Source organism: Paramisgurnus dabryanus, chromosome 24 (assembly GCF_030506205.2).
Source record: "Paramisgurnus dabryanus chromosome 24, PD_genome_1.1, whole genome shotgun sequence".
Lineage (NCBI taxonomy): Eukaryota > Metazoa > Chordata > Actinopteri > Cypriniformes > Cobitidae > Paramisgurnus > Paramisgurnus dabryanus.
Window position 1 is genome coordinate 25914556 of NC_133360.1, and position 11452 is coordinate 25926007.

The window sequence follows — 11452 nt, forward strand, 5'->3', positions numbered from 1 at the left end:
CATTATCATAATTAAATATCTATAATTATTTTGTATATATAAATACACAAATATGGATGCATGTATTTTAGAAACATTTACGTGACTATGTATATATTTTTATTTAGATTTTGATATAATTTATACTATATATAAAAATTATAGGGCATAGATTAATCTACTTTAATCTCATACAAAATAAAAGTAATTTTTTGCATATTATTTGAGTTTGTGCTGTGTGTAAATATATGTATATTTAAACACACACACATACATATATATATATATATATTAAGAAATGTTTTATTTATATATAGTTTTTTATTTATATATAATATAGAATATATAAAAATACAAATAAATATATTTACACTTGTAAATGTTTCTTAAATACATACATGAATGTGTGTGTATTTATATATAGGCCTACATAATAATTACACAAAGCACAAACTCATATGTTATGCAAAAAAATACTTCTATTTTGTTTGAGATTAATCTAGATTTCTTTTCTTGTATACATATAAAATACACACAACACACAAATATTTTATGTAAACATATAGCCTATATATATATATATAATTTTTTATATTAATAATAAGGCTATGTAACATTTCATAACCTTGAACTACTATAAAAATAAACTGGGGGGTATATTTTAACATTTAGTATAATAAATTGTAAGCATACTTTAGCCTATATAATAGTAAATACTACACCATGTTAATGTTTAGCTTACTAGAAGTATTCTAATATGTAGTATTAAGTTAACTATAGTAAACTGATAAACTGTACTAAAAAAACATGTTCATGGTTGGGTTCGAAAACACTATGGGGTGCTTTCCTGGACAGGGATTATCTTAAACCAGGACTAGGCCTAAGTTTAATTAGGAAATATAACTAGTTTGAACAAACATGCCTTACTAAAACATCACTTCATTCACTGCATTTTGAGGCAAAACTGATGTAGGCCTATTTTAAGATATGTCAGTGCAAGTTCTTTTCAGTTTTGATAGCTCTTATATTTATTTTAGTCTAGGACTAGTCTAACCGACCAAAGGTTATCTACATTTTACAATATACCAAAATATGCAAAATATAGTATTTTAAATGTGTGGTGTGTCGAGTTAGATAAAAGGATTTCATTCAAAATCTCTCAAATTACCATTTTTGGTCAAAAATATCTTGTGTGCATGTTTACCTCAATTTGAAGTGTTAAAACCATTACTGACAAAAATACGACATGAACTGTCATGACATTTTAAAAATAGGCTATCATGATATCATAAAATATCATGACATCATTAAATATCACGACAACCAAAATTTTGGTTACATTTTACTTGTCCTCACTAAATAAAAAGACGTATCATGTTTGCCTTTATATCTAATATACATCTGTTCCTGATATAAAATGAGTAAAAAGTCTAATACTAATATAGTGAAACAAGTATGTACTGTGTGTGTTTAGCTGTGCGCCTCTACCAAAATTGACTTTTTAAAATAAACTAGACATGAGTAAAAATGCCCACTATATTATAAAGGCTATTGTTTGACCGGTCCCAACTTTCCGTCAATCATGTAAACACTTATTAACCACTCATAGTCAATCCCTTTAAGTTTATTATCTCCTAAACATATGAGCACTTAAACAGATGAATTGATTTAAACCAGTCTCGATCACAGATAACAAGACGTTTTAACTTGCGTTTTCATCGCGCCTCGCTCGCTCGCTGCTTAGCAACGCAGGCTGGTGTTATCAGAAAGAGGGCGTGGCAACGCACAGCGTATGGGAAGTCATTTGGAACAAGAGCGCGCGCACAGACTCCGGTGTCTCTCTCACGCACGCCGCGCGCTCACAGCGGGTAATATGATTACGGCTCTATTAGCTCCGTGCGCGAGGTGAGCCAGATCCAGCGCGCGCACCGCTGAGCGGAGCGCTGATGATGAAGCGCTGTCATAACGCGCTTGCGAGAAAATAGTCGAGCAGTTTTTTTTTAAGACATTCACCGACTTGAGAAAGACAAGAGGAGAAGTTAAAACTGTATTGGGTTTGTTTGAATGCCTTGATAAGTTTGTGCGTCGCATCTTTTTTTCCTCACCCACCAAGGTAAGATCCGTTCCTCATTTACTTTCTACAGTTAGTGTGTAATAGTGTCATATTTACAAGTTGTGTTTTTATTGTATAATTATTGCATATTACTCATTATTATTATTATGTCAATAATTCCTTATTCATAAATTCCTCTTCTTTTGTATTTTAGATGTCATTTTTGTCTAATACAAAGATTCTTTCACTAATATGGAAATCCTTAAAAACATTTCAATTGTGAGAGGAAAAAACTGATTCTCAACAATGGGGTGTGACAACGTGACCAATGGGACGGACAGTGGCGGACCGCCCTACACCCTCCTGGTGGCCCTTTCTCTGAGCGTCCTCGTGGGTCTCCTCATCCTCCTCATCGTCTTCGGCAACGTCCTGGTGATCATCGCCGTCTTCACGAGCCGAGCTCTCAGGGCTCCCCAGAACTTGTTCCTGGTCTCACTGGCGTCAGCTGATATATTGGTGGCCACTTTGGTGATGCCTTTCTCGTTAGCCAATGAGCTGATGGGATACTGGGCTTTCGGGCAGGTGTGGTGCGAGATCTACCTCGCCCTGGACGTTCTCTTTTGCACGGCCTCGATCGCTCACCTGTGTGCCATCAGTTTGGACAGGTACTGGTCAATCACGCAAGCCATCGAGTACAACCTCAAGCGCACGCCGCAACGGATCAAGCGCATCATTTTTGTCGTCTGGGTCATTGCGGCCGTCATCTCCTTCCCGCCCCTCATTACCATGGAGAAGGAAGAGGGATCCTTCTGTGAGATCAATCGAGAAAAATGGTACATCGTTTCCTCCTCCATCGGCTCATTTTTTTTACCCTGCATCATCATGGTGCTCGTGTACATCCGAATCTACCAGATCGCCAAGAAGAGGACCAGAGAGCCCCCTGGGGACCGGAGGAAAAAGGACAAGAAAGATGAAAAGGACCCCCATGAGATGCTCAACAGGGACCCGAATGGCGCAGATGACAAGGGTGAAATAAACGGCGTGGACATGGAAGAATCCTCATCTTCCGACCACAAGGTCTCCAACCCTTGCTCGCTCAAAAAGAAGGGCTGCAAGGGCAAGACCAAACTGAGCCAGATTAAACCGGATGACAACATCGAGAAGCTAGAGGCCTGCCAGACCATCAAGACCAGCAGGTGGAAAGGTCGCCAAAACCGGGAAAAGCGCTTCACCTTTGTCCTGGCCGTAGTTATAGGCGTGTTCGTCATCTGCTGGTTCCCGTTTTTCTTTACCTACACGCTGACGGCGTTTTGCGACTGCTGCGTGCCAATGACCCTTTTCAAGTTTTTCTTCTGGTTTGGCTATTGCAACAGCTCACTCAATCCAATTATTTACACAATCTTCAATAATGACTTCAGGAGGTCCTTTAAAAAAATACTTTGCCGGAGAGACCGAAGAGTGGTGTGAGATCAGGTTACACCTATTTCATGTTCGTGTAATATATCACCTGGAGTTTAAGGGAAGCACTTGTGTACATTGTGTCATTTTTCAACAAGACTAACGGAAAAATGCTTTTGCATCACAACGCATGGTTATGCAAACACAGCACAATTTGTGACAGATTCATTTGTTTTTATAAATGTGTTGTTGTGTTGTACTGTTTGTGGTATGGTTTTGTGGTATTTTATCATCTGGTAACGGGACAAAGACGAAACATCACAAACTAAGCCTCACAATGTGAAAACAATGTGCCAAAGGAATAAGTACTGATGTGTTCGGCCTTCAAAGTCATGTGCAGTGCATCAAACTGTACTTTGGCCGGAATGTGCATGTCAATGTCTTCTCAGTGGGACTTTTTTATGTAGTATAATTCATTGTGAAGGTGTTGATAATGTACGACGGGTGATTTGGCTTTAATCCAAAGCAAAAAGACGTTAAGCTAGTCCGACTGGAACCTTGACGGATGGTGTCACAAGACATTTCTTCTGCTTTTGATGTAGATTATATCTGTCATCCTGGATAAAATAGATGGATCTTAGCACCCCAACGAGAAAATTACTGAGATTATTACTGTCATTTTCTGGAACTAATAACCGTGTGACATCCAGCTACTGTTTATAAGTAGCCCTGAAAGCTACTTTACTACGAATGTACACCTGTTCTTCAGCAAATGGAGTTTGATAATGTGATCTCTGGGTCAAAACAGCGCAGGAATATTCAGCAACACATCGAATGATTGACAGCATAACAAGGTGTCTCCCAGCAAAAGTAAGACCAGATAGTTGGAGATATCTGTTGTTGTTAGATATCTAGTAAGATGGAGTGATTGCCCGGTGTTTGAGCAGTTAAAATGGTTAAAATCAAAGGTTTAACAAACTGTCACTGTGCATTTTTGTCATTTCAGAGAAAACAAATCTTGATGTATGACTCGGTTCGATATTGGCTGTTTTTCTGTCCTGGTGTGCTCTCAAAGTGTTTTCTCACTAAGGTTTACGAAATTGTGTTTGCACATACACGTTGAACAACAAACGCACTCAAAAGAATAAAACTAAAAATCAGAGCGATTTTGTCTGTTGTCATTCTAGAAAATGTCCATGGAGATATTTTCAGGAAAAATATTGCATATTTATATATTTATTATTTATTTTTGCTTGTTGTTTGACATGACACTCATTTCAAAAAGAGCCTAGTTTGAATAAAATGTAAGATTTATTTATTGAAATTATGCTTTTGATAACAACAAAACTAGAAAAAACTGTAATGGCCTTATAATGGAAGTCAACAGGGCATTGGCATAAACGTTGGGACACTGTTTTGAAATTACAAATTTAAGAATTAAGCATTTTATGAGTTAGCATTAAAGGGGACATTTCACAAGACTTTTTTAAGATGTTAAATAAATATTTAGTTTTAGCTCAAAATGATGTTAAAATTGCCACTTTGTAGATGCGAACAAAAATGTCCTGTTTTTGGGTGTGTCCTTTTAAATGCAAATGAGCTGATCTATGCACTAAAATGCACTTCAATGGCAGTGTCGTGGTTGGATAGTGCAGATTGAGGGGCGGTATTATCCCCTTCTGACATCACAGGGGGAGCCAAATTCCAATCACGTATTTTTTCACATGCTTGCAGCGAATGGTTTACCAAAACTAAGTTACTGAGTAGATATTTTTACATTTTCTAGGTTGATAGAAGCACTGGGGACCCAATTATAGCACTTAAACATGGAAAAAGTCTGATTTTTATGACATGTCACCTTTAAATTGATGGTTTTTAAAACCCCTGTCTTGTAAAGGTGGCAAACTTGGTAAGATGCTAGAGAAGGACTGTTTACAAAAATATCCACTTAAAATGAATGCAACTGGTAACTCATAACCAGAAGTTCAATAGTCTGACTACTCAAGGGCAACTTGAGCTCAAATAATAAACATTAATTACAGAGAATAATTAAAATGAAAACATAAGCCGCAGATTTCTGCTTTTTTTGTCAAAAAAAAAAAAAAATATAGTAGTGGTGGGAAATTAATCGCGATTAATCACACAAAATAAAAGTGATTTTTAGCATAATATACAAGTGTGTGCTGTGTGTTATTATAAATACACACACATTCATGTATGTATTTAAGAAACATTTACATGTGTACAAATATTTTTTTTATTTTTATATATTATTCTATAGACGTTTCATCGGTCGCACGTGATACACGTCTGGATCCGAACCTTACTTCCGGTTTCGTTTTTTTACTGGTCTGACTAGTTATTAAACTGATTTCTTGAACGAATATGCCTCGTCGAAAATAACAAATGTTTTGGTTTCCTAAGGTAATCTATGTGTTTTTTTTTTGCTTGTTATATAAATAAACTACGTTTAAAGAACTTTGTTGTTATTTATTCTTAGCGGAGTTTACCGGAAGTTACGTGCGGACCGCGACAGCCGCTTGTTTATGTTGTTACTGCTGAAACGGTCTGTATATAAATATATATATATATATATATATATATATATATATATATATATATATATATATATATATATATAAATAAAATTTTTCTGAAATGTATATATGTATGTGAGTGTGTTTAAATATGCATAATAATTTTACACAGCACACACACACATATATTATGCACAAAAAAACATTTAATTTTTTTATGCAATTAATCGCGATTAATCTTTGCCCAGCACTATATATATATTACTATGTAAATTTATTTATATATTTTAAAAATAGTTTTTTATGAATTGCATGCAAAAAGCTTTTTAAAACAGGGAAACGTTTACGGTATCCTGTCCAGTTAAATGAACTTGATGTTCTGGTACACCTCTAAAATTATTCTGGTTATTATCTTAATTTTTCTGACATTCATTATGATTTATCCATGTCATTTTCTTCTCAGTGCAGATTTGGAAATAGCATTTCTGAAGTAGTGTGAAACATTGCCTGCGGTCACAGCTTTCACCAATACATTAAGGAGAGCTTGTACCGTCCCTTCATACGGTAATTGTGATGGATCACGATAATTTATTCTTATCAGTAATCATCATTAAATCGTCAGGACGGTAATGACGAAGTTTAAAATAAGGTTTTTATTATACGGACCTGTACAAATTTACATAAAGGATTTAATGGCAACATTAAAGATATGTCAGAGTATCGCCACCCACAGAGGTACAGTAGAGCTGATGAGGGGGTGGGAGGGGCCGTGATGTGCGCGAGCGTGGTGTGTGTGGGAGAACGCGGGGTGATTGACGTTCAGTGGAGATGGCGTCGAGTCAAGTGTGAGTGAGTTTTGACCAAATTAGTCCGGAAAACCTTAATTACACAAGGTGGGAAAAGGAATGAGTCATCAACAACAGATGAAATTTTTACTTTCTAGTCACTGAATATGAGTGGGAGAGTTTAGTTTAGTTTAGTTTAAAGAGACGATATGTTAATTTCCCCACACACTTTTCTCGTATTTGAATGTGAGTATTTCCTTACTATAAAGTATGCCATAATCCTCAGTAATTAAGAAACCCTTACCCTTTCTTTTTTTTGTGGTAAAAGTGGTGTATTGATTACTATTAGCAAAACAATGCTAACAGACACGACATGTGTTGAAAGGAAAACACCACTGTTTTTCAATATTTTACCATGTTCTAACCTCAACTTAGATGAATAAATACAAACCTATCTTTATTCAATGTGTGCACTTCATCTTTGCACAGCGCGCCGTGAATGTGTTAGGATTTAACCTAGCCCCGTTCATTCCTTAGGATCCAAACAGGGATGAATTTAAAAGCCACCAAACACTTCCATGTTTTCCCTATTTAAAGACTGTTACATGAGTAGTTACACAAGGAAGTATGGTGGCACAAAATAAAACATAGGGATTTTTTAAGCGGATAAAAATGAGAACTATATTGTATGGTGGAAGAGCACTTAGTTTGCAGCACGTCAAAGTTTGAGCAAGAAGGGGAGTAGTTAGGAGTGATAATGTTACTACGCTCCAAGATCGAAGTAGGTATAGGTATTAACTAATTAATTAATTCATCTTAGTTGATGTAAGAACAAAGTAAAATAGTGAAAAACGGTGGTGTTTTTCAGATCAGTTTGGAGCCAAGGCATACCCAGAAGGAATCGTCCGTGGAGCCCGGAGACGGAGCATCAGTATCAAACTTCTGCTCAAACGCTCGCATGCCCAATTCAACCACGCCCCTTGATCGCCTTATTTGACTGACTTGCTAAAATAAGGTATGTTTAATTTCCCGCGGGGTCTTAAAAAGTCTAAAATTCAGAAAGTTAAATTTAAGGCCATAAAAAGTCTTAAAAACGGCCAGATTTTCATCCTAGGTCTTAAATTTAATTAACCCAAGTCTTAAATTTCTTACCTCCGTTTATTCCAGAAAAGTTTTGTCCGCAAAAAATATAAAATAGTAATTTAAAATGCTGTAGAACTAATCAGTGACCGAGGAAGAAAGTGTTTGATGGGCGGGCCTCTAAAAAGAAAAGTTCCGCACTTCGCGCGTCACTGAATTGCATTTCAGTTCAGTTTAAAAAGGATACAAATGTAGGCTATTATAATCCATTGCAATTCATGTCATAAGCTATATTTCAGTTGTTGTGATCTAACTGTATACTGTACAGGGTTCTTTGCGACCTTAAAATATATTTGGGAGCATTTTTGCGACTGCCTATTTTGTTGTAGTGTGACTTGATTTAGATTGTGTATGCTGTGTGCTGTTCCAGGTTCAGTGTTCTCTCCTACATTACATAACCAATCAAATTTCACTCTTGCGTTTAATGAAGAGCGCAGATTGGCTAATATGAATGTCAATCATTCCTTGTTGCTGTGCTACTTGGTACGTAAAGCGCGAAAATGTGAAAAGACAAACTACGAGCATGAAGAGAACGAGCCGACAACAGCCAATGTTACTACAATGTTACTTAATTCATAACGACGGTCCGGATTTAAATGCAACTTCACCACCGGAAAATAAGGCTTAACGTTAAACCTTTCGGAGAGAGGCTTAAAGATTACGAGTGGCTCCGCTATGAAAATGACTCGATGTTACTGTGTTTACTGTAAATCCTGTGAAACGGAGGTTGCAGGTAAAACGGCGTTGGTGGCGGAATCCACACATTTTAAGCGCCAGATCTTGCATAAACATGGCGAAAGTGCCAAAAACACAAGAAGTGTCGTGACAAATGTGTTCATTATTGATGGAGACACCGACCTGTCAATCAAATAGTGTTTGATGGATGTGCGCATCCTGCTTGAGGGACATCCGACAAACATCCTTGTATTCCATGTTGAGGTGGAACACGAAAAGGCTGATGGTATGTTTTTAAAAACATTGCCTATTTAGTAGTAATAGCATCCTGGTAATGCAGTTATCAATACCAATATATATTAGCCTTCTATATTAGGGTCACTTTTGTAATGTTACAATTAATCAGTGTTTTACGTGTTTGCTAGATTTTCTATTGTAATCATAATTATGTTACCTGTAATTGTTAAATTGTTATTGCTGCTATATTATTTAAACAGCATTTGGGTATTATTTTAGGAATCTATGCAACAAAAAAAGCATTTCAGAACCTGAGCATTTGCCAGAAAGTGTAAAACATGTTATCAAGGCACATATCAGCAGCTGACCATACTGATCTTCCCATATTAGTTGATTTTATTTGTCAAAAAAAAAAAAAAAAAATAATTATATATATATAATAAAAATAAAAAATATAATGTTTTAAGAATTTCTGAGATCATTGTGTCGCGTTGGTCTTAAATTTCACTCATAATGGTCTTAAAAAGGTCTTAAAAAGTATTAAATTTGACTTGGTGAAACCTGCAGCAACCCTGGTGAAATAACACAGAAATTAATAGATAACTATATCTTCAATCTTCCCTCGAAGCTCCGACAGTCCGCTCAGAGAAGCTGTCAATCACAAATGTCAATCATAATGCCATGCCCCGCTTCTGTAGCGTCAAATTAAAATGAAACGTATCACAAAAATGAACATATATCAGCGTGATAACAACTACCTTAAAGGACCAAAATGTCGAGAATGTGTTTAACTTAGCCCTGTAGAAGGTTTTAGCAGTAACAACATAAACAAGCGGCTGTCGTGGTCCGCACGTAACTTCCGGTAAACTCCGTTAAGAATAAATAACAACAAAGTTCTTTACACGTAGTTTATTTATATAACAAGCAAAAAATCAACACATAGATAACCCAGGAAACCAAAACATTTGTTATTTTCGATGAGGCATTTGTTCAAGAGATCAGTTTAGCAACTAGTCAGACCATAAAAAAAACGAAACCGGATGTAAAGTTTGGATCCAGACGTGTATCGCGTCTGTCTATATAATTGTACTACATGTATTAATACAAATCTACATAATGTTTAAGTAATTGATTAATATGTAAATGGTTAAATTAAATATAAAATTTTTGTACCTACTGCCACAGTACACAATAATGAATGGAAAAATGGAAAACCCGGAATGGATGCCTTTACAGAACGCTTTGAAAAGTTTTATTTATTCACACAGGCATATCCAGACGAGGTTTTTTCTCTGACGAGTGACCAGCAAAGCTTAAAGGGGACATGTCACAAGACTTTTTTAAGATGTAAAATAAATCTTTGATGTCTCTAGAGTACATATGCAAAGTTTTAGATCAAAATATCATATAGATAATTTATTATAGCATGTTAAAATTGCCATTTTTTTACATGCTTGCAGAGAATGCTTTACCAAAACTAAGTTACAGGGTTTTTATTTTTCACATTTTCAGGTTAATAGAAGAACTGGAGACCCAATTATAGCACTTAAACATGGAAAAGTCAGATTTTCATGATATGTCCCCCTTAATCCTTTGATTTTTCTGTTTGAATGATTTTCAAATTGATGAAGAAGAAATATACAAAAAATGTTTTCACCCTAAAACAAAAATTTCTCAGTAATAATTCTTGTGTCAGTGAGCGGCAAGCAATATTATATACAGTGGTTGCTATAGGGCTCAAAGGGATAATTCAATTTATCCCAGTACAATGTTTTATTGCTGTGTAATATTATTTGTTTATTTTAACAACTGAAAATAATTTCTATGCTAATCATCAGCGTGTCACATAAGCTCCCTCCACAGGACCATTATCTATTCTTAAAAACAACAGGCAGAGTAGTTACATCATGAAGTCTGTGCGAGGCCATATGCTGCATTACATAGTGAATAAACATTATTTGCTACCAAGATCTGCATGGTTAATCAGCTGAATAATTGATCCAAAAAAGCGAAACGGCTGGTCCCCAGATGCTATCTGATTTGAAACTTAGAGCAAGACTCGCCTTGCGGCTATCTGTGCCGCGTAGGCACAATAGACTCGTGTTTGTGCCGCTTTCAAAACACGGCAGTGAATTCGGGCAAGTTACGTAACCTCAAAGGTCAAACCAAAAGGAGCATTTCTACAGAGACCCCACAGCGCGGTCTTTGCATTCTGTAGTCTGCGCAATATTGTTAATCAATACCTAAAGAGGCAGACGTCTTATTAGTGAGAGCAATAGGAATTTGTTTGCCCCATCCAGAATATATGCCCGGATTGTGCTTTCCTGCAGCAACCCACCCTGGGAAATCAATCGTGTATGTCAATGAGCAGTGCACTTAAAACCGCTGTGATATGCAGCTGTGTAAGCGTGTTAGTGTTTTGAACACAGCAAAGCATTTTCACATACGCACACACGATTTGAGTACAAAACAAACCGGTGCAATTGCGTCGTGAGGAAGATGGAGTGTTTAATTGCAGAATTCAGTTTATAAAATTAGTCTGCGGGGACACAAAGGAGATGAGATGAATGCTAATTGGGCCGCGTATTGAAATGCAGCTTATGGAGGTTTTGAGCAATGCTTTACAATCAAACGCCTTATTCAAGCAA

At 36.2% G+C, this 11452-nt stretch overlaps 1 protein-coding gene across 1 annotated transcript; it reads left to right on the forward strand.

Moving 5' to 3' along the window:
* Positions 1-1503: 1503 nt before the first annotated feature.
* Positions 1504-4590, forward strand: adra2a (adrenoceptor alpha 2A). The gene is made up of 2 exons (XM_065259662.2): positions 1504-2092; positions 2247-4590. The coding sequence occupies exon 2, from the start codon at positions 2339-2341 to the stop codon at positions 3497-3499; it is 1161 nt and encodes a 386-aa protein (XP_065115734.1). The 5' UTR covers positions 1504-2092; positions 2247-2338; the 3' UTR covers positions 3500-4590.
* Positions 4591-11452: the final 6862 nt, after the last annotated feature.